Source organism: Chanos chanos, chromosome 9 (genome assembly GCF_902362185.1).
Source record: "Chanos chanos chromosome 9, fChaCha1.1, whole genome shotgun sequence".
Lineage (NCBI taxonomy): Eukaryota > Metazoa > Chordata > Actinopteri > Gonorynchiformes > Chanidae > Chanos > Chanos chanos.
Window position 1 is genome coordinate 17,761,797 of NC_044503.1, and position 23,917 is coordinate 17,785,713.

The window sequence follows — 23,917 nt, forward strand, 5'->3', positions numbered from 1 at the left end:
GAGTTTTCTGTCTTCTCCTGGGCTTTCTTAATGAGTCATGTTGAAACGGATTCATTTAGCCTGCTCCTGGATGTCAGCACAAATAAATTGGACTAATATTTTTTCTGAAAATTACTTATGACTACTCCATCAAGAGAATTTCCCCTCTCCCATTTGTTCATGAGGAAAATACCTGTGGGTGTTTATTTTAAAAAGCCCTGGTTATGGAGGGGAATGTAAACATTCGTCAGAGTTTGGAACATCCTGTTCCCGTTTGGTGACTTTATTTAATCACTTTCTGTCAGCTTCAGACGATTTTACAGTTAATGGACTGGCATCTGGAAAGATCCAGAAGCTTAGCTCTGGAACTGGGTTCTGTTGTGACTCATCTGTGGAGCACCCCCCTGCTGCTCAGTAGGTCCAAAGGTTTTAGTTACAAATATATATTTTTTAAAATTTGCCTCACCTAGCAACGCGGAGAGTTCACTGTGCGATTCTCCTCAGTCAAACAACAGCCTCTCTCTTCTCTCCTTCTTCCATTACACCAGTCCTGCTATAGTGTTTAAGCAGGTGACCAGCCCAAACACACTTTAGCAGCTGGATCACTGTGAAATTGGGACCTGAGCTGGCCTAGGACTGTTGGCTACAGTTTGATGGGGGCCTTTTTGTCTTTCTTTCTCCCGTTCTCCTTTTTTATGTCCACCTCATGGAAAGCCAGACTGGCCGAAGGCATTTCCCAGACGAATAGGGGCCTTTTTCCTTTTGTTTTATGTGTCTGTATGAGGTAGAGAAGCTGTTTAATTCAGTGCCCCTGAGCCCTCATGTCTCATAAACGTCAGCCTGGACTGAGTGCTTCAGCAACAGTCAGCTGTGTGTGTGTGCGCGTGCGCACACGCACCTCTGTGTTACTGTGTGTGTGTGTGTGTTAGTGAGAGAGCGAGATAGAGCGTGTGTTTGAGAGAGTGTGTGTGAGAATGAGGTCTTTATTGTGCAAAAGAGAGTTTATGTGCAGGTGCAAGTGGGTTTTAAGGTGTCTATGAATGTGTGTGTGTATGTGTGCGTGCATGTATGTGAGCGCAATGTGCTGTGGGTCGTGTATATAGATGTGTATATGTCCATGCATGTCTGTCTGTGCAGGTGTGTGTATGCCCTCATACTGTCTGTTTGTGTGTTTGACGTGTTGCTCTCTTTTGCGCCCTGCAGGCAGTAATGGGCATGAGTTTATGTTCCTGCTGAAGGGCCATGAGGACCTGCGGCAGGACGAGAGGGTGATGCAACTCTTTGGTCTGGTCAACACTCTGCTCGCCAATGACCCAGCCTCTCTACGCAAGAACCTCAGGCAAACTCACTTTACATTTCACTCCACCCTTTAGAGCTTTACTGTTCAAACTCACTTTATCTTTCACTCCACCCCTTAGAGCTTTACTGTTCAAACTCACTTTACATTTTACTCCACCCCTGAGAGCTTTACTGTTCAAACTCACTTTATCTTTCACTCCACCCGTTAGAGCTTTACTGTTCAAACTCACTTTACATTTCAATCCACCCTTTAGAGCTTTACTGTTCAAACTCACTTTACATTTCACTCCACCCTTTAGAGCTTTACTATTCAAACTCACTTTACATTTCACTCCACCCTTTAGAGCTTTACTGTTCAAACTCACTTTACATTTAACTCCACCCTTTAGAGCTTTACTGTTCAAACTCACTTTATCTTTCACTCCACCCCTTAGAGCTTTACTGTTCAAACTCACTTTACATTTCACTCCACCCTTTAGAGCTTTACTGTTCAAACTCACTTTACATTGTACTCCACCCCTTAGAGCTTTACTGTTCAAACTCACTTTACATTTCACTCCACCCTTTAGAGCTTTACTGTTCAAACTCACTTTATCTTTCACTCCACCCCTTAGAGCTTTACTGTTCAAACTCACTTTACATTTCACTCCACCCTTTAGAGCTTTACTGTTCAAACTCACTTTATCTTTCACTCCACCCCTTAGAGCTTTACTGTTCAAACTCACTTTACATTGTACTCCACCCCTTAGAGCTTTACTGTTCAAACTCACTTTACATTTCACTCCACCCTTTAGAGCTTTACTGTTCAAACTCACTTTATCTTTCACTCCACCCCTTAGAGCTTTACTGTTCAAACTCACTTTACATTGTACTCCACCCCTTAGAGCTTTACTGCTCAAACTCACTTTACATTTTACTCCACCCTTTAGAGCTTTACTGTTCAAACTCACTTTACATCTCACTCCACTCGTTAGCACAGCTTTACTGCTCAGTTTCACACGAGCTAAATGGGAGAACAGCATCTCTCTCATGAAGTGTTAGTAACAGATATTTATGTTTTACTGAGACTTTTTCAATAGTGATGCAAGATAACTAACTGTTCGTATGGGCCTGTGTACTCATGCTTAACAGTAGTGTATTCATGTATATGTTTATTGTACAGTACTGTGTTCAACATTGTTCTCAGGTTATGCGTTCTCTCCAGCGTCGTGTTTGTGTATTTTACAGTACTCAATGTAATATTGTTTTCTATTGTAACATTGGTTATAGGTTATATCTAATGAGACGTTTATATTTGTGTGAACATTACAGCATTCAGCGATACGCTGTGATTCCACTGTCCACAAACTCTGGTCTGATTGGCTGGGTGCCTCACTGTGACACGTTGCACGCCCTGATCAGAGATTACCGGGAGAAGAAAAAGATCCTGCTCAACATCGAGCATCGAATCATGCTGCGGGTACGCTAACGTAGGCTAAGGCACCAGCCCTTGCCGCAGACCCAGCGGAACGTTCTGGAACAGTCCACTCATTACCATGGCTCCAAACACAGTTTAGAAGAGTACTTAAAAACAAATGTGCACATCAGACCTGGATCAGATTTGCACTTTAATAAGTGATCCAGGTCTTAAATAACTGGTCTTGTCCCAGCACCCCGCTGGGATCTTATTAATGTTCCATGTCATTGGTTTTTGTTATGATTTTCCATAGATGGCAAATTATCTTCAGAGAGCCATTAAAATGTTAGGGGCCAGCACTACCCTTTGCCCCTGATGGTGTTGTATTTATCTCTCATGTTTCTCATGATTTTGACACTTCATCTTGTGTTGGTCTCAGTTCTGTTTAGTGTCCTCCTCCACCTCACACTCTGACTTTACTTGAGCCATTCTTGGTTTTATTTTGTAAGCACTCGTAACAAAACTACATCTCACACCTCCACTATTTTTCAAAGAAAAATGAGAGTGCATGCAGTTGGACTGAGACTGTGTCTGTCTGTGTATTTCCACATTGGTGTGCTGATGGTGGTGTGGTCCTCAGATGGCCCCAGACTACGACCACCTGACCCTGATGGAGAAGGTGGAGGTGTTTGAGCATGCAGTCAATAACACGGCGGGAGACGACCTGGCCAAGCTGCTTTGGCTCAAGAGTCCAAGTTCAGAGGTCAGGAGTCACCTGTCTGCTGTCATTACCCCTCTCTCTCTCTCTCTCACACACACACACACACTGCCAGCTAACGATCAGTCTCCATGGAAACATAATGGCATCTTTAAGTTCCCACTGTAGGCCTTTTAGGTTAGGCCTACCCGTTAAACTTGCGTAAGATTTTAATGTTTAAAATGAAAATAAAGTAACCATTGTAAATAGCATCCATGGGAGCTAGTTACAGTGTTGTCTTCTGAGACTGCTGTTCTGTCTGTTCACAGGTGTGGTTTGACAGGAGAACCAACTACACTCGCTCGTTAGCCGTCATGTCCATGGTGGGCTATATCCTGGGCCTGGGAGACAGGTCAGACCCAATATACAGTGTTTTGATCTGGCTGGACATTTAGTTAAAACTCTCATACAGTTTGTAATCTGAGCATTATGGCTGGACATTTAGTTAAAACATTCACAGAAACTCTATAAAAGCTTTGAAATGGTTAAAAGTTACATGTCTAGCTACATGTAGCTAGCTGACGTATGTGTATAGTGTTGTATGTTGGTGTTGTCATGGATGAAGTGACCAATGAGAAGTATGTTGTCTTTCACTCAGACACCCGTCTAATCTGATGTTGGACAGACTCAGTGGGAAGATCCTCCACATTGACTTTGGTGACTGTTTTGAGGTAAGAAAAGAAGAGTGTAAATAACAGACTTGCTTTGCATTGTTTTCCATCCTTCTGAGCATTCTGTCATTTCTTAGCCTGGACCAGCTCAGACTCGTCACACTAAGGCCCTGTTTACACCCTGCATTAAGAACCAATTTGGTGAACTGATCACAAGTGGACAGCTCTAAGTACGTCCGTTTACACCTGGCTTTAGAATCCATGTCTCAAGTGAGCACTTGAGATCGGATCTCACTTCCCCGCGCTATATGCAAATAAACACGTAAATCATTTCCAGCACGTTACCCCTTTCACTGAATTTCAGTTTTGCTTTTTTGATTGGAGATAGTGTTTATGACATTTGAGATGTCAGACTAATTTAGTGATCATTGATCGCTGTTTTGGGACATTAAGGCACTTTAAGCTGTTTCCTTATAATGAGAATCATGGAGAGGAAAATGCTTAACATGAGAGAACGACCATAATCCTAGGATTTCGGTTTTGATTTTTTGACAAGAGGTGTTTCTGGCAAGAGATGTCCAAGAGAAATTTGGTGTTTTTGGAACATTAAGCCACGTTAAGTTTTTTCACGTTAAACGTTTCCGTGCCTAGTCTGTCAGAAATTAAGAGAAGAAGAAGAAGAAGAACAATATCCATTTTGCCTGTTGTTGTTGTTGTTGCCTGTTGTCGCACTTAAATATGACGTCGTTGGCAAGCGAATGTGCACATATGTGAATGAGTTCGTACCTCCGCGTAAGCAGAGGGCGTCAGCTGAGTAGGCAGTCGCTCAGTGTGGTCGAGTTCACATTCGCATTTACACTGCTATAAGAATGTGGTCATATGCGGTCCAGACCACCTCCGAATGTGGACTGAGTGATTGGCTCTCGATGCGACCTCAATGCCTGTTGGATGCATTTAGACCAGTACCAGCTGTCCACTTGTGATCGGATCACCAAAATTGGATCTTAACACAAGGTGTAAACAGGGCCTAATACAGCTCTGGTTCTCTTATTTTCCTTCACTCAGTGATCCTTGTTCTGGACATGTCGTAATCCCAGTCTCTGATCATCATAATCATCATAGTTCTTTATACCTCAGCTCTGTCTGTTTGTGTTGTTACAGTTGATCTCTACCAAACTACAGACGCTCTCAGATTTTAACTGATACAGATGCCAATTCAAGCACAATTTGTCCTTTACAATGTACTTCATCCCATAGCTGTTAATAAAACTGATTAGATTAGATTAATTATTTAAACTGATGAATCAGCCACAGTCATAATGGACAGACATGCCCTGCAGCCAATCAGGACACTGATCTCACTCTGACCCTTCCCTTGTGTGCTCCAGGTTGCCATGACCAGAGAGAAATTCCCTGAGAAAATTCCTTTCCGACTGACCCGGATGCTGACTAATGCCATGGAGGTAAGACTTAACGGTGCTATCTCAGCTCTCAGTGTGTAGCCACAGATTAAACACAGTCATGGTAATTTGGATGTTCTGTATCGTGTCACTTACCTTTCACCTCTCAGTGGAGTTAAAGGAAAGAGACACAGACAGAATGGAGAGTAGAAGTTATTAGATGTTTTTTTTTTTTAACAGTATTGTCTGTGTGTGTTGTGTCTCAGGTCACTGGTCTGGATGGGAACTACAGGATTACGTGTCACACAGTGATGGAGGTGCTGCGAGAGCACAGGGACAGCGTGATGGCTGTCTTAGAGGCCTTCGTCTATGATCCTTTACTCAACTGGAGGCTAATGGACAGTGAGTGGTCATTTTGGATTCGGTTTGGCTCATGTTTTTTTACATATTGAGTCTGCGGGCAGCGTGAGTTCCCACCCCTCTATGTCCAATGTTCAGTATCGTTTTAGGGTGGAGTAATGATTTCCCCTGTCTCTGATGGCTTTTATCTGAATATGTTAACATAAAGCTTTATATAGGGTTTGTGTTTGGTTTGAAACGTTTGTGGCGCTTTTTGTCACCTCCAGCTAACACAAAGGGTAATAAACGCTCCAGGACTAGGACGGACTCATACACAGCCGGACAGTCGGTCGGTGAGTCTTCACATGTCACAGTCATTCATCAGACATAGCGAGGAGAAGAGTTTGTGTGCAGCGTTACATCAGGCACTGCAGTCTGTCGCATTAACCAATCAAAACACCAGTAATGTATACTGTAGTCTGTTACATTAACCAATCAAAACACCAGTAATATACACAGTAAAAAAAAAATCATCCTGCTCTTGTAAGTTCCAAGTCAGAATATCAATGTCATACCAGTGAGTATAGTGAGAAATGTGTGTGTTTTAAGAGTTAGGGGGGTAAGGGGAAATGAAGGGAACATTTGTTATTGTAAGTTGGTTATATGTCTATTTGATAATAATTAGTAAAGCATATGAAAAAAGGATAAACCTGCTTTCTGTGATGACTCCTTTAATGGCCTTTCTCTGGGGTTTACTGTCATCTGCAGAGGCCATGGATGGCATTGACCTGGGAGAGACCACACACAAGAAAGCAGGAACCACTGTACCTGAGTCCATTCACTCCTTCAGTAAGACCCCATCTGTGTTCACAGCACAGACTCTCACTACAATGAACTCGTATGCACAGCACAACTCTCTCTACAACAAACTCCTAAACACAGCACAAACTCTCTCTACAACAAACTCCTAAACACAGCACAAACTCTCTCTACAACAAACTCCTAAACACAGCACAAACGCTCTAGAACAAACTCCTAAACACAGCACAAACTCTCTCTACAACAAACTCCTAAACACAGCACAAACTCTCTCTACAACAAACTCCTAAACACAGCACAAACTCTCACTTCAACAACTCCTAAACACAGCACAAACTCTCACTTCAACAAACTCCTAAACACAGCACAAACTCTCATTACAACAAACTCCTAAACACAGCACAAACTCTCATTACAACAAACTCCTAAACACAGCACAAACTCTCACTTCAACAAACTCCTAAAGACAGCACAAACTCTCACTTCAACAAACTCCTAAACACAGCACAAACTCTCATTACAACAAACTCCTAAACACAGCACAAACTCTCTCTACAACAAACTCCTAAACACAGCACAAACTCTCACTTCAACAAACTCCTAAACACAGCACAAACTCTCTCTACAACAAACTCCTAAAGACAGCACAAACTCTCACTTCAACAAACTCCTAAACACAGCACAAACTCTCACTTCAACAAACTCCTAAACACAGCACAAACTCTCATTACAACAAACTCCTAAACACAGCACAAACCCTCTCTACAACAAACTCCTAAACACAGCACAAACTCTCACTTCAGCAAACTCCTAAACACAGCACAAACTCTCTACAACAAACTCCTAAACACAGCACAAACTCTCTCTACAACAAGCTCCTAAACACAGCACAAGCTCTCACACAGCACAAACTCTCACAGCGCAAACTCTCTCTACAGCACACTCCTAAACACAGCACAAACTCTCACTACAGCCCAGGAAGGAAGGAATGGTATATGATTATCTATGGTAACACTGTTTTTTTTTGTTTGTTTGTCAGTTGGAGATGGTCTTGTCCAGCCTGAGGCCTTGAACAAGAAAGCAATCCAGATTATCAACAGGGTACGAGACAAACTGACCGGTGAGTCTTGTTCTGTGTTTGATTCTGTCAGGGCTAATGGTATAGCATTGTTTTGACTGCCACTTTTGTCATTATGACAGTGTCTGTGATAACACATAGTCACAGTATCTCTCTTTCTCTCTCTCTCTCTCTCCCTCTCTCTCAGGCCGTGACTTCTCTCATGATGAGACCCTTGACGTACCGACCCAGGTGGAGCTCCTGATCAAACAGGCGACGTCTCATGAGAACCTGTGCCAATGCTACATCGGATGGTCAGTCACCACAGCTTTTACTGGACTCAAACACGATGAAACACATGCATGAATCCAATGTTAACAACTAGGTTTTTTCTGTTTTTTCTTTCCAGGTGTCCGTTTTGGTAGTGTGGATCTGCAGATCTCCTGCTTCGGTGTCTGCTGTTTGCTAATGTATTCTGCCTATGCCATGTTTGTTAAAAGTCTGCTACATAGACTAAGGGGTAAAATATGTTACATTAAGACAACATTTTTACCTGTGTCTGACTTTTATTATAATTAATATGTCACAACTGAAGGTTCTTTGATGCACAAAATAAGTTATGATTCATAATGGTGTTAATCTGGAATATTGTATGAACTTTGCGAATAAATTGTACTAAAGTTATTTTGCCGTGTCCATGTCATGATTTCATTAATACAGTTACACTGCATTACCAAAACAAGTTATCCTTCTATATATTTGTACAAATATTGTCTGTCAATAAAAACATGCACCTGAAACTCATATCTCTGCTTTTTGCTTAACTGTACAAACTTCCTTTAATCCTCTAAACTTGACTTCTGATCTCTGTAAAACCTTAGTAACTTAATTAATAACTTTTTTTTTTAATTTATCACAGAACCACCCCCCCGCCCCTCTCTCTCTCTCTCTCTCTCTCTCTCTCTCTCTCTCTCTCTCACCCATTACTAGAAATTAGTGTATAATTAGTGTACAATTTTGCTCTTTGAAAAAATTGGAAATGCCGCAGAAGGCATCACAAAACCAGTTAGTGTGTGCACTGTTCACTGTGTCGCGGTGAAATCTGAACTGGAACGTGATTAACAATCTGTTTTCAGACCGACAGACTCGTGTTACGTGAAATTGCATTATATTTTTGCTAAGGGCTGATTTTAAGCTAAGGGCTGATCGGTAAATGTTCTATACCGGAGACTCATTCTTCTTTGAAATGTCAGTTACATTATTCAAATATGTTTGTTTGTCTAGCTCCTTTTATGAGCCTTTTGTCAGTCTAGCCCCAGCTCTGATTCTCAGGACGAATGTGTTCGACCCGCTACGCGTCTCATTTGTTATGCCGCTTTGCCTCTGTGCAATTCTCTTCTTCCTCGTTAGGGGGCGAGGAGACGCAGGGAGATGGCGTTTCCATTTCTTTATTCTCCGCGAGGTCTCGCGATAACTTTGTAGCAGTCAACATGGCTGCTTCTACGAATAATGCGAGCACCACTAAACAAAGTAGTATTTCTTCACTAGCCGAAGGGTCAGAGGCCGAAGTAACCGAGTTTTGCCCTGGTTTTAAGGATGTGGATGCTTTTGTAAAGGTTCGTGAACTTCTCGTGTAAATACGTCCCTTTGTTTACATGTAAGTGAGCTCTGCGCATGCAGCAACGTGGAGAAAGCTGCTAATGTCTACATACTGCTAAGCGTAGTGTGAGTGATTGAATTTATGTTTTACCGCATAATGGATGGCTATGCTATTTTTCAACAGCATGGACTGGGTACTGTTGTCGCTGCTACGAAAGCAGCAGCTGGTCTTCCTCAGTCTGGAGACGAATTTGACTTTTACCGCAGCTTCCCCGGGTTCCAGGAGTTCTGCGCCACGCAAGGGGACAGACTCTTGTCCTGGTCAGTGTAACATGCCTTAGCCTGTTGTCAGCGTAATCAGATCTAGCCTGTACTGTGTTGAAAAGTTCATCCCACAAAATGACAAACCGCCCATGACAACTAGTCTTGAAGTCTTTATGCTTTACTGTCAGGTTGAAGGTTAGGTGTTTATAGTCACCAAAACAACTGACAGGGCAGCCAGTCTGAGCTGACCGGTAGAACCACCCCTCATGCTTTTAGAAGATTGTCAGTTTTTCTAACCTGTTTATACAGATGTATTTATTTATATATATGTATTTATTTTTATATTTGAATATTCTGCTCTCTATGTGACAGTATGAGTCAAATCATGCAGCACCATGGCTGCAGGTCCCACGTGAGGGACCGGAACAAGCTGACCGGCCTGGAGGACCGCTTTGACCTGGTGGTTGAAACCAATGACACCATTTTGGAGAGAGTGGTAAGGATGTCTTGTTTGGGAGCAGCCTTCAAAGTATTATTCCAAATGACCTTTAACATGTTTGCCTCCTTTAGAGCCTAGTTCACCTTTTCTTTGGCATCATCTCTTCAGGCATGTCCACAGGGCTCTGGTTGCCTGGGATTGTGTAAAGCTGATCTGAGACAGTGTTTATTGCACAACGTGTCGTGCAGACATATTACGCCTTAAAACAGCATGGTACAGACAAATTAAACCTTAAAACAGCATCGTACAGACAAATTAAACCTTAAAACAGCATCGTACAGACAAATTAAACCTTAAACCTCATATGGCACTGATGGGATCAGTGTTCACCAATTGGTCTGATGCCATAAGACAGACACAGCCGTTTGGTTTTGTCTGATGCCATAAGACAGACACAGCCGTTTGGTTTTGTCTGATGCCATAAGACAGACACAGCCATTTGGTTTGGTTTGAGAGCTGTGATAAATAGGTTAGACTAGAGTTTTAATGGTGCTGAAGACATTTTGGACCAAAGCACCTTATGTCAATGCCAACAGATCTGACCTTAGTGATGTTGATGTTAATGGGTTAGTAGAGTATGGCAGTATGTAAGGAACCAGAGGTTGCTGGTTTGAATCCTGGGTGGGGAATGAGGAGATTGGGTTTTTGCTGTGGGCTGCTGGTTGAAATGTGTCTGCCCTTCCTCTGTCTCTAGTACCCACGACCTCTGACCCTAGTGCAGCTGCCCTGGAAAAGAGACAGTGTATGCAGAGAGTGTCTGCCCTGAAAAAGAGACGGTGTGTCCAGAAAGTGTCATTGACACACAACTGTTTCCTGTTCTTTTATGTCTGCCTCTCCTAGGGTATTTTGCTGGATGAAGCTTCAGGAGTGAACAGAGCTCAACAGCCTGTGATGCCAGCAGGATACCAGCCACCCAAAATTGTCGTGTCCAGCTGGAATCGTAAGGTCAGCACACTCATCCCGTCAGTGCCCTCATCTCGTCAGTACCCTCATCACTCATCCCGTCAGTACCCTCATCATTCATCCCGTCAGTACACTCATCACTCATCCCGTCAGTGCCCTCATCCCGTCAGTACCCTCATCACTCATCCCGTCAGTACACTCATCACTCATCCCATCAGTGCACTTATCACTCATCCCATCAGTGCACTCATCCCATCAGTACCCTCATCACTCATCCCGTCAGTACACTCATCACTCATCCCGTCAGTGCACTCATCCCGTCAGTACACTCATCACTCATCCCGTCAGTACACTCATCACTCATCCCATCAGTGCACTCATCCCATCAGTGCCCTCATCACTCATCCCGTCAGTACACTCATCACTCATCCCGTCAGTGCACTCATCCCATCAGTACCCTCATCACTCATCCCGTCAGTACACTCATCACTCGACCCGTCAGTGCACTCATCCCGTCAGTACACTCATCACTCATCCCGTCAGTACCCTCATCACTCATCCCGTCAGTACTGTCATCACTCATCCCGTCAGTACACTCATCACTCATCCCGTCAGTGCCCTCATCACTCATCCGTCAGTGCCCTCATCACTCATCCCGTCAGTGCCCTCATCACTCATCCCGTCAGTACCCTCATCACTCATCCCGTCAGTGCCCTCATCCCGTCAGTACCCTCATCACTCATCCCGTCAGTACTGTCATCACTCATCCCGTCAGTGCCCTCATCCCGTCAGTGCCCTCATCCCGTCAGTACCCTCATCCCGTCAGTACCCTCATCACTCATCCCGTCAGTACTGTCATCACTCATCCCGTCAGTACTGTCATCACTCATCCCGTCAGTGCCCTCATCCCGTCAGTGCCCTCATCCCGTCAGTACCCTCATCACTCATCCCGTCAGTACTGTCATCACTCATCCCGTCAGTGCCCTCATCCCGTCAGTGCCCTCATCACTCATCCCGTCAGTACTGTCATCACTCATCCCGTCAGTGCCCTCATCCCGTCAGTACCCTCATCACTCATCCCGTCAGTACTGTCATCACTCATCCCGTCAGTGCCCTCATCCCGTCAGTGCCCTCATCCCGTCAGTACCCTCATCACTCATCCCGTCAGTACTGTCATCACTCATCCCGTCAGTGCCCTCATCCCGTCAGTGCCCTCATCCCGTCAGTACCCTCATCACTCATCCCGTCAGTACCCTCATCACTCATCCCGTCAGTACACTCATCACTCATCCCGTCAGTCACTCATCCCGTCGGTACACTCATCCCATACTCTCATCAGTACCCTCATCCCGTACACTCATCTCTCATCCCATTATTACTTTTTCCATGTACAGTGTAATTTTGACAAGTATTTCCGAGGCAGGAGTGAGGTGAAAATTTTATTTTGTCAGTACAGTATCTACAAAAAAACCTTTCTCGTTTTGCAGAAGGGCAGTTCTGGCTCTAGGTCTGAGACGTTCCAATTGCTCCACGCTAAAAACATCCAGAGGCCGCAGCTGAAATTTCTGGAGAAAGTCGACAACACCAACACTCCTTTCATTTCAAAAATCTTCGTCAAGCCCAATGCCATCAAACCGCTGCAGCCGTGTAAGTCTGCACTTAGACTGGAGTCCCTCTTTGGTCTCACTGATGTCTTACTGATGTTAATCTGATGAAGCCTGCTTCCCATCCCTGTCTGTCTGTCTGTCTGTCTGTCTGTCTGTCTGTCTGTAGACTTCACTGATAAACACCTGCGGAGACAGAGGCCAGAGGACCTGGACGTGCCGGCAGCTCTGGCTGACTTCATCCATCAGCAGCGAACACAGGAGCACATGGATGACATGTGAGGGATGAGCTATAGTACCAGCCCAGCTGAGTGTCCGTGGTGTCCATGTGAAGGACTGTACATTTGAAATGTAATTTTCTTTTTTATGACTGTTCACAGGTTCTGTCATCCATACCAGTATGAACTGGACCATTTATCCATGCCAGAGAGTCTGAAGGCTAAACCAGAGCCACAGGTATGTTTGTGTGCTACATTTTCATGGAGTATTTCCAAGGTACTATATATAGCCATGAGTATATAAACCGCTTTTGTAAGGGGTGGTATTTTGTTTCTGATAAACCCAAAAAACAATCACTATTTCTCTACAAAGATGGGAAACCAACTTGACCAATTACCACTCTTTTAAACAGATGTACAAACCTCTCTCTGAGACCAGCTGTACTTTCATTGACACACTGGAGGACCTGGTGGCCTTAAATGAGAAGCTGGCCAAGACCACCGAATTTGCTGTAGATCTGGAGGTATGCAGTGTTTTTTGAACCTAGATTAAATGAGTCAGATGTATTGGGAAAGAAGCAAGCCAGTTCCAGTTTTTAGCTCATATTGATATCTGTTTCTTAGTTCAAATGTATATGGCTGTGGTTCTTTTGGAGGCTCTGTGAGGGTGACCAAAAGGAACATTTTCCTGTGCATTTTGCTCTTTATCCTTTGTCTTTAATCTGTAATTTTGAGATTTTTGAGGGGCTGGAGTTTCATTAGCACAGTTAGCCTGTCTGTTAAATTTAGCATCCCACATCTCTCATAGAGCATTCCGGTGATGAGCCTACCTCTCTGTTCTCTTTTCCCAGCATCATTCCTACAGAAGTTTCCTGGGAATCACCTGTCTGATGCAGGTGTCCACCAGAGAGGAGGACTTCATCATAGACACACTGGAACTGCGTGCCAACATGTACATCCTCAATGAGACCTTCACTGACCCCACCATTGTCAAGGTTACCAACAATCTTTTGTCTTTCCCGCCATTGTTGATGTTGTTGTTGTTAACATGCATTTAGCAGTGTAATATGCATGTGTGTTATAAATAAACAGATGCCTGGAACCTGGTAGTTCAGAGAGCATATTCATGTAAATACTAAGAACTGAAATTTAAATTTAAATGTTAATAATTGTCCCTGGAGAGAAAAGTTCTCCCACTTACTTTGACAAGCCAGTTGTATAATTTTAATTTAAAATGTAGTCATTCTCTTTGTAATTGTAGTTATGGTCCATCAGATCCAAATACTACTTTTTTATTTTAAAATCAGAAATGGTACTCAATGCACCAAAAACACAAATAGTTGAGGAACTCAGAGGCAGATATGAAAGTATAAAATGATGAACTGGTGAAATGAGCCAGGCAGTGGTAGGGTGTTATAATGTATGAATAAGACTTTCTGTAGCATTTATGGAAATGGCTGTTTAAAATGTTTTGGCAGGTTTTCCATGGAGCAGATTCAGATATCGAGTGGCTACAGAAAGACTTCAGTGTCTATGTTGTCAACATGTTTGACACCCATCAGGCAGCGCGGGCCCTCAACCTGGGCAGGAACTCTCTTGACCACCTTCTGAAGGTCTACTGCAACGTGGACTCAGACAAACGCTACCAGCTGGCCGACTGGAGAATCCGGTAATGTCAGCCTGAGTCCAGTAATGTATACTTATAAAGCACACTTGTGCTACTCTACTCTTCTCTTACCCTCCTGTCTCTGATCCTCATCCATCAGTCGTTCCTGATGGAATGTTCTTGGCAATTTGACATCATCCAGCAGAACTGTGCCACCCTGTTGCTGTTCTGCATTGCCTCAGATGCTTTGGTGCTGATGTTTTTGTGGTCCTGTGTTTTGTTTTGTTTTTTTCCAGGCCTTTGCCAGAGGAGATGCTGAAGTATGCCCGAGCAGATACACACTATCTGCTCTACGTGTATGACAGACTCAGGGCGGACCTGCTTGATGCGGGTAACGGACAGCCTGCCCTTTTACAGCTTGTCTGGACCAAGAGCAAAGACATTTCCCTAAAGGTACCATTTACTCACGTTGTACCACTGGCTTTTTCACTTTTTTATTGCAAAGATTAGGGAGCATTCATATATTCATATTCATATAATCATAGTCAATTTATGTAGTGTTAGTGAACGCTAGTCAATGTGTTTGCATGTAGAAGTTAAATAAAATTTAAAAGTACGCTTACAGTAACCTACTCAGTTTTTAGTATTCACTGAAAATCACAATTAATTGCTTATAAATATTTTATAGTTTATAATAAATTCCACAGATCCAGCAGTCTTGAGCTAGAGGTAGAATTTTGCAGCCCATTAGCTGTTTTCTTGTACCTTACGACTGGATAATGTTCCTCTCTGCAGAAATATGTCAAACCCATCTACACAGAGGACTCCTACATGGAACTGTACAGAAAACAGAAGAAAATCTTCAACACACAGCAGCTAGCTGCCTTCAGGCTGCTTTACGGTTGGAGAGATAAACTGGCCAGGGAAGAGGACGAAAGCACAGGGTACTGTGGTTAAAAAAATAAAATAAAAAGGAAATCTCTACCGCTATTTCTCTGATTAAGTCCTGTAGACCAGAAAACTGTTCTGGGTTAGGGCTGTGTGCAGCGGCGTCTAACCCAAACTCCTCACGTTGTGTTTCAGATACGTCTTACCCAACCACATGATGATGAAGATCGCTGAGGTGTTGCCAAAGTAAGTTAATCAGAGTCTTCCTTACCTCCAGTTCTTTCGTTCTTTCTCATCTGGATTACTTACATTGAGTTTCTTATCAATAATATCGGTAAAGTTCATAGAAGTGAAGAGTTCTTACCTGTTTTCTAATGACTGTTGGAGACACCCTTGGAAGCACATCTTTGCTTAATGAACTTATTGATTTAAGACTTTTAAATCCTGCACCGTGTATTGTCCTGATGCTGATCAGACACTGGTCTTCTTCACAGAGAGCCCCAGGGCATCCTAGCCTGCTGCAACCCTGTCCCTCCACTCGTACGGCAGCAGATCAATGAGCTCCACCTGCTGGTCAAACAGGCTCGCGACATCCCTCTGCTCAAGGCAAGTCTCAGTCTCTGTATTTTATACACACAGACAGATTGCTGTTGTCAGGCTTGCACACGTAGTTTTACCCGGCTCTGACACGCATCACTCAGCCAGATTTTCTGATTAGTTAATGAGATTACTGAGGTGTGTTAGATGATTTTAAATGAAATGGTCTTGCCGTGTAGAGTGAGCTGGGGCAGAGAATCTTTGGCATTGGGGTTAACCATTATAACACCAGTGACTGACTGCATGTGGCTGGTATACCCCTGAGCCTTTGTTTTTATTAAAACCAGAAAATTTGGTAAATGTCCGACATTAATAATTTTTGTGTGTATGTGTCTTTAGGCCGAAGTGCTTGTCGAAAAGAAGATAGCTCAGACACCCAAAAGACAGGTTTGTTGACTCACACACATCGCACACTTAAACATCTCACACACACTGGACACTTAAATGTCTGATACATAAACATTCCCTTGTACTCTGGCAGTGAAAAAAGACATTGTGTAATGAGTTATTCCACTGTACTGTATGAAAATTGTAATACTGTCAAACCTGTGCAGTCTGAGGGCAGCCTGTTTGGTCCTCATGACTCCTCCCACGTCTCTGAGGATGACCTCCCCGACCTCTCCCTGCACGGTAATACTTTAACGCACTTTATTTCTCTCTTCAGTTGTTTCTTTCTTTGTTTCGATATTTTGATGAACCGCTTTTTGCTTAATGATGAAGACCTGACTGTGTTTCTGGCCTTACTGCAGAAAGCCCAGCCAAGCGTGGAGTCCTGTTTTCTGATGAAGATGCTGACATTAAAACAGGACCTATGAATGGTCTCTTTGCCTCTCCACAAATCATGCTGTTTGACGTAAGACTGTAATTAAATCAATCTAATTTGTATTTTAATTGATTATTCACCTCCTAATTATGAACATATGTTATAGTAAGTACATGTGTATCTAATGGGAATTGGAGTATTGATTGGGGAGATATTCTGGTGTGGGACTGTGTGTGTTGAAGGAGGAAGAGGTGGTGAAAGACTCTGGCCATTTCACTGTGGCCCAGCAGAAAGCCAACAGCATCATGGAGTCTTTTGAGAATCCGTTCCGCATGGTAAGATGGTCATTAGCCTAGCAGATTAGCTCTGCATCATTGCATGTTGATTGGTTGAATTATTTAAGAGATGGTTTTACTGATACACAGTTCTTTTTTTGTTTGTTTGTTTGTTTTTGTTTTACAGTATTTACCTTCAAAGGATATTCACATTTCCAAAAATGCCAAATATGACCCCTCATCCAAGATTTATGAGGTATGTTAAAATAATTTATTTATTTAAGCACTTTTGAAGCTACTTCAGTCCAGGCTCTTGTTAGTTTTTATAAAGCGTACATGGAATCACAGTTTTGTGATAATGTGTATTTGTTTGGGAAGACTTGTCAAAGTCTTTAGGTTTCAGGGTAAGGGTTTTGTCATGATTCTCAATAACTATAGCAACTAAGGCAGCAGTTTCAGTTTTATGAGCAACCTCTTGTGGAGCTGGAACAATTCAGCCTGTACACAAACATAAAGTCCAGCACTGTTATACTGAAGTGTTATGCTGAGTTGTTTCCTCTCTGGTCTGGGACAGATCAGTAACAGGTGGAAGTTGCAGAGCATGGAGCAGCAGCAGAGAGAGGCCCAGGCCAGACAGAAAGCCAGAGAAGAGGCACAGAAAGCTAGAGGTCAATACCATCACACAGCTACATGCACCTACACACACACACACTCCCCACACTTTCAATAGTTTACTCACCTTTGGATGCTTTTTCTAGTTTTGTTTTCTTGTGTGGATTTTATGAATATATAGTAATATTGGGGTGGTGTGTTGTTTGTGGCATATTAACTCTGTGTTATGACTTGTTCAGGTGCTGTATTCCATGTTTTGTTTATTTGTATTGTGTGAGAATTGTGTGTAGAGTCATTTCTTTCCTCTCACGATTTCAGAGGAGCGTAAAAAGACCAAACAGAACTATCAGGAGTCACTGCAGAATGTGGCTACTGTTCGCGAGCAGGTTACTGTGAGTGTACAGATCAACATCACAATTCACTATAATTCATCAGACCAACAGTTACAAAACTATCAATTCCTCACTGTTACTGATTTTTCAAACCTGCAGGAAGCTGGAAAGAAGGGAGGACAGAAAAGGGAGAGGGTTGAGAGTGAGCCAGGTGGGGACACGCCCAAACAACATAAAAAACAACTGAAATCTGCACAAACATCGGACAGTGTTCAGTCTGCCACAGCCACCAAGAGGGGTCAGAAAATGGCACAAAAGCCAGAGGACAGCCAGCAAGTTCCACCCTCAGACTTCAAACCCTTTGACTACAGCCAATCAGATTTCAAGATGTTTGCTGGTATGAAATGGCTCCTTTAGCAAATGGACATTTTTTTTATAATAGTGAAATGATATTTTCCTTTCTGGAGTTGAATTTAAACACAATATCATGCCAAAAGCCTTTTTGCTACTTTAGTTATTAAAAATCACAGTACAGTAATGATTTTTTTAGTAATTATAACTCTCTTTTTTTTTTAAACTGTATTTTTTAACAGGAGGAAAATCGAATGATAACTCACAGTTTGATCCAAACAGACAAGCTCACGATGCCAGGAGAAAGGTATGGTTTTACTTTACGCTGAATTTTTAATATATTTACTACATGTATATACATTTATATTGTCTGTATGAGCAAATGATAAGTTCTGCCAGACCTCACACATTTCATATGAACATTTATGATTTCAGTCCCACAGTCAGATTAACTGTATACACTTCTGTACTGTTTTTAAGTGTTTAAGATTTTACTCTGTTTCTCTGGCAGAAAAACCCAAAAGGGCACAAGCAGACTTCCAGTGGAAACAGGAGTATGTCTTACCTGCCTACAGGGAAGTCTGACAGGTAACACAATGCGTCATCTCTTGTTTTAATCAGATTATAATGTGTTTTATTATGGCACACGTTCGCTCACAGTATTTGACTTGTTCATGTTTCAGAGGATTCCGTCATAACTGGCCCAAAAGATAGACTCTACGCTGGACTCTACACTTTATACTTCACACTGTTCAAGGGTCCGCTTCCCCCACTTTGCCCAGAATGGTCTGTGGTTAAAGGACTGGTTTACCAGTTGTTAATTCTTTTTATTTTATTGTGGAACAGTTGTATTGATGAGGATCTGATGCGCTCCACAGGCTGTGATAGTTCAAAGATGCTAATGTTAATGTCAGAGCTGGAAACAGCAGAATTAATGGGAGCAGACCAGCCAAGATGTTGCCTCCCCTTGTGTCCAACTAATGATGCAAACTGTTAAAGTCCTCCAAGTCAACCATCACTTCAGTGGAATTTACCAAGTCCCTGCCAATAGTTTTGTTTTATGGTAAAAATCAGAAAGTGAAAAAAGGTAAACCTTTTCTTTATTAAAATCATTGTTCTTTTGGTAATGCAGTTGTGCAAAATGTTACGAAACATGTTTCTGAATTTCTTAACACCCAGTTCATTAAAAAAAGGTTTTACAAAATATTCCTGCCTCCTTTTTCATGAAGTTAATTTCTCTGTGCACGCTCATATTTCTCATATCTTACAAATATAGTATAGTTAATAGAAACGTGTGTCCAAAAAGATCAGGTTCCCTCACTATGAGAACGTTAAAACATTCATGTGGGAAAACAGCTGTTTAACAACCGTCATCCCATTTTAATGGTCCATGGACGTCTGCCTCTCTTTTTTTACTAGCTATGCCTGTGCTACTCCCAGTGTTGCCAATTTTCTATATGCACACAGTGGTGCTGGCGTACTTCCGGTGTGTCTTGGTGATAATGATCACAATTTGTAGTCACGTCAGGTTGTACATCTATCAGTAGTAAACAGAGTGGACTGTGCTCTTTTGCGACTAACCCAGGCTACACCATAGTATACTGACATGCCATCTAAAATAAATGTGAATCTCTGTGATCACACACACACACACACTGTGAACAGTGAGCAGTGAATTTGTCCTCTGCACTTAACCCATACAACACACCAGTAGTGAACACACACCAGACACAGTAGCAGTGGGCAGCATTCCTTGCGCCCAGGGGGCATTGGGGTTAAGTGCCTTGCCCAAAGGGTTGCCAGTTCAGAATTGGAATCGAACCGGCAACCCTTCGGTCACAAGCACAACCACGGATGATCTATTATCATGTGACATATATTATCATCTATGATGTCAATTTAGCAAGTATTCTGGTGTCTAACTGTTGATTAATATATTATACATAATTGTTGGATGTGAAGCTATTATGTAGTTAATGTTTTTTTGTTTGTACTCCACCAAATGAGCCAAATGTGTCCTTCTTTTTTAGCGTCATAGCTGCAGCTACATCCAGTAGCTCAATGAGGACCTTTGTGAGTGGGCCAGATGTGTATTGGGTGATCGTTGTCATGGAGAAGTATGGCTCCCTAAACAGCAGTACTGGGAAAGGTGACCTTTTCCATCTTATGTTTCCAGACAGCAACATTGCCTCCAAGTTCACCTGTGGGGATGAAAAGGCAGCTTACCTGACAACCTTTGGTATTGCACCACATTTCTCATCCCTGCTTTTGTCAAAAATGAAATCTGCCAGTGACTTAGTTCTACTCTTTGACGAGAGTTTGAACTGCCCCCTAAAGTCAAAACAGCTAGATGTGCACATACGCTTTTGGGATGGAGACTGTGTAAGCACAAGGTATTTTGACTCTGATTTTCTCAGACATGCATGTGCTGATGTTGGGATTCATAGAATACTGCAGCTATCATAGGTTGGACCAAATGTAAACTGGTAGCTGTTCAACACACTGTCCCGGGACTTCGAAGAGGAGATTGGCTCCAAACACCCAACATAGGGAGCTGTGGACTACATATAATGCACAATGCATTTAAGGCTGGCAGCAATACAATCACTTGGGACACTAGGTGCATTTGCATTGAGCCTAATATTCCATGAATAATCAGATTCAAGCTCAATTGGAATGAAAATGCCTCGTGTAAACACCACAATCGGAATGAAATACCCCAATCCGATCGAGAATTCAATCGGATTTAAAGAGGTGGTGTAGATTTCTGATAATCCGATCGATAGGAAAATATTAGCCATGTAAACGTTCAGTCGGATTGTCTTCTGCACTTGTAACTTTCTGCGCATGTTCATTGTGTGAAGTAATGGCGTATTGACGTTTTACTGTGCATGACGAGTTTGAATTACATGACGGACAGTGCGAGAAATTTAACACGCTTTTGTTAAACATTCTCAAAGAATTAAGAATAATCTAGATGGATGTAAATCCTGCAAAAAATAGCTTTTTAAGCAAGCTTTGGAGAATATTCCATGCAGAGATGATGTAATTTTTATTATTATAATTATAATTAAAGTTACAATTGTCTTAAGTAATTAACTGATCAAATCACTGACCTGAAGTAAGCTATCGTTGCCCTGGCTCTTTCAAATACTTGAAAGTGAGCGTTCTTTTGACCACTCTAACATTATTTATTTCTGTGTATGGCAGGCTTAGATTTTTATATAGCCTTTGACTACATCGTACAGGTCGACACAAGGTAACTACTTCGCAGTTGCAATGAATTCCGATTCTAAATGGTCTTTATTGGCTTTCTAAGGACTCCCAGGCCAGGCGTGATGATTATGCCAAAGTAACAGGTCCAACTGTTTTCCCTTTCAGGTACTGTCAGCGTAGATGGCTAGAAAATGTCACACTGCTAGAAAGAGGCATTACAATATGGCCACAGATCCAGACATCTGCAGCTAATGTTAATGCCTCTAAAGTACCACATCCAAAAAATTTTGAGTCTTTTGAGTCTGTTGAAAAGGCATGCACTGACCCCATTGCTCTTGATAAAAGCCAACATCTTCCTCGCCATTGCTCGAGAGTGCCAGCCTTTTCTATTAAAGTATCAAACTGATAAGCCCATGCTACCTTTCCTGGCAGATTATCTTTTCACCACACTGAAGCACCTTTTCCATAGATTTGTCACAGATGATAAACTTAAGAGGGTGAAGACTCCAGTGAAGCTCTTCTCAGAAGACTTCAAAGATTGAGCAAATCACAAAGATGCCTCCCTTATCAACGCAGGATTTATTGCAGACAAACTACTTTCAGAGTTGAGGGTAAGGAAGAAGCTTTCTGAGTGAAATGTCCTTACCTCACAGTTAGAAAAGAGACCAAGGAGTTCCTTGTCACAGCTGTGACAAAGCTGCTGGAGAAATTTCCCCTGAGGTGCACACTGGTGAGAAACTCGGCATGGCTGGATCCACAGAAATTATCAGAGAAGCCAGACATGAGAAACTATGGATCATCTCCAGTGCTGGACAGATCAGAGAGAACAAGTATGGCCTCAACCAGTTCAGAGACTTCACTGTGATCTGCAAAATGAGTGAGGATGCCTCACAGTGGCACACTGGTGCCCACTCCAGACTGGACACCTTCTTCCAAGCACAGCTGGCCAAAGAGCATCCATTCAAAGATCGGTGGGGAAACATCCAAAAGGTTATCCTGCTGTCCCATGGCCGGGCTTCTGTGGAAAGAGGGTTTTCTGTTAATAAGAACATCACTGTCGCAAACATAAAAGAGAGAACCTTGACTGCCAAGCAGGTAATAGTAGACCACCTGCACCATGTGGGTGGGATAGCTAATGTAGGGATAACCAAAGAGCTATTACAGTTCGCTGGCTGTGCAAGACAGAGATACCATGAGGGAGCACACACAACAAACACAGAAACAGAAGGTAGTACAAGATGAGGTGGACCAGCTCAAGATGAAGAGAAGAAAGCTTCAGCTCTCAGCTCTGCATATGAGCTTGCAGTTGAAGCAGAAGTCACTGACAAGATCTCTGTGCTTGCAAAATCAAATGCTGGTTAGCTGTCCCCAGCAACCCGTGTGTCCATGACAAAGTCCCTGTGGTGTTGGGGGAGCCCTCTGCAGGGGTTCCTCGGTGGCTGCTTTAGACGGAATGGGGGTCGGTGACTGGACATCAGCCCTCGATTCCCCCTCAGACGGAACCAAGGGCCCTTTTGACGTTGGGAGAATCCCAATCAAATTCTCCAATTTTCATAGACAACTGTTTCAAATTAGGAATCTCATGTACAAACATAATTTCTCTCCACATACATAAACAATTTAGAACAACAGGAATATAACATACAAAAGAAAATCAATTTTCTCCCAAAACCTGTCCAGCCAGGACATAATCTTTGTTATACAATTTATTATTGATATGAGTGAATTATATAGCTATGGAGACTTTATAACCAAGTCTACTGTTCCTATTACACAGCAGCAATTTCAAACCATAACTGAAGCCATTCCTCTTTGTATGATTAGTCTTTTAAGAAACTATGGAGACACCCTTCCTCCACTCTAGATTTTATTGCTACATTAAATTTAGAAGGAATGGACTTTTAAATCCTAAGTGCAAGAACAAATACTTACAAGGTCTTACTCAGAATAAGTGTACTCTTCCTGCTAAAATATATTGGAATGCAGCATTGGGACAGCTACACTGAGCTAAGGTTTTCACTATACCAAACAAACACTGTGTAATAAATAAAGTGAGAGGTTTCTTATGAAACTATTCACAGAGTTTATCCCATCAAAACATATATTGCATGGAGATTTAAAATTCTATCTGATGAAATGTGTATATTTTGTAACTCCTGCCCTGAAACAATAGAACATTTATTTTGTAAATGTCATTATGTCTTTTGGAGCAGGTTACAGGATCTTTTATGATCATAGCCAACCCTGAATGTTAACCTCAAAAAAGGGACATTTCTTTTCTATCTCTATAATGACAATGACAGTTATTATTAATCTCTTTATTTTATTGGGAAGACATTTCATTCATAACGTAAGAAAAACCTCATTTAACTTCTTTAGTTCTGATTTAAGAACTTTTTCAGTACAACTGAAAAGTGTAAAAATCAAAAGGCTATAAAAACAATACAAATCTTCAACAAACATGGTCTGTCCTTTCTGTAATACCCCTGTACTTTATTTTCTTTGTTACGGTAAATACTCCTGTTTTTGTAGT

The 23,917-nt window shown here is 42.3% G+C and overlaps 2 protein-coding genes across 3 annotated transcripts in view; both read left to right on the forward strand.

Moving 5' to 3' along the window:
• mtor (mechanistic target of rapamycin kinase) overlaps window positions 1-8,313 on the forward strand; it is a 92,514-nt gene extending 84,201 nt beyond the window's left edge. For both annotated transcript variants that reach the window (XM_030783533.1, XM_030783532.1), the window contains 12 exons: window positions 1,183-1,318; window positions 2,590-2,737; window positions 3,315-3,437; window positions 3,701-3,783; window positions 4,030-4,102; window positions 5,431-5,505; window positions 5,709-5,844; window positions 6,069-6,134; window positions 6,550-6,630; window positions 7,640-7,720; window positions 7,866-7,971; window positions 8,067-8,313. In XM_030783533.1, the coding sequence (XP_030639393.1) occupies window positions 1,183-1,318; window positions 2,590-2,737; window positions 3,315-3,437; window positions 3,701-3,783; window positions 4,030-4,102; window positions 5,431-5,505; window positions 5,709-5,844; window positions 6,069-6,134; window positions 6,550-6,630; window positions 7,640-7,720; window positions 7,866-7,971; window positions 8,067-8,082 (1,124 nt within the window). In that variant the 3' untranslated portion in view covers window positions 8,083-8,313. The remainder of the gene's footprint in view (window positions 1-1,182; window positions 1,319-2,589; window positions 2,738-3,314; window positions 3,438-3,700; window positions 3,784-4,029; window positions 4,103-5,430; window positions 5,506-5,708; window positions 5,845-6,068; window positions 6,135-6,549; window positions 6,631-7,639; window positions 7,721-7,865; window positions 7,972-8,066) is intronic.
• Window positions 8,314-9,147: 834 nt separating this feature from the next.
• exosc10 (exosome component 10) lies at window positions 9,148-19,349 on the forward strand. Its single transcript, XM_030784056.1, has 25 exons — window positions 9,148-9,273; window positions 9,441-9,577; window positions 9,893-10,016; window positions 10,860-10,964; window positions 12,413-12,569; window positions 12,696-12,804; window positions 12,907-12,982; window positions 13,158-13,268; window positions 13,596-13,739; window positions 14,223-14,413; window positions 14,647-14,803; window positions 15,146-15,294; window positions 15,434-15,484; window positions 15,733-15,844; window positions 16,175-16,222; window positions 16,390-16,465; window positions 16,585-16,688; window positions 16,844-16,933; window positions 17,061-17,129; window positions 17,448-17,541; window positions 17,804-17,877; window positions 17,977-18,214; window positions 18,414-18,475; window positions 18,680-18,756; window positions 18,852-19,349. The coding sequence occupies exons 1-25, from the start codon at window positions 9,148-9,150 to the stop codon at window positions 18,880-18,882; spliced, it is 2,712 nt and encodes a 903-aa protein (XP_030639916.1). The 3' UTR covers window positions 18,883-19,349.
• Window positions 19,350-23,917: the final 4,568 nt, after the last annotated feature.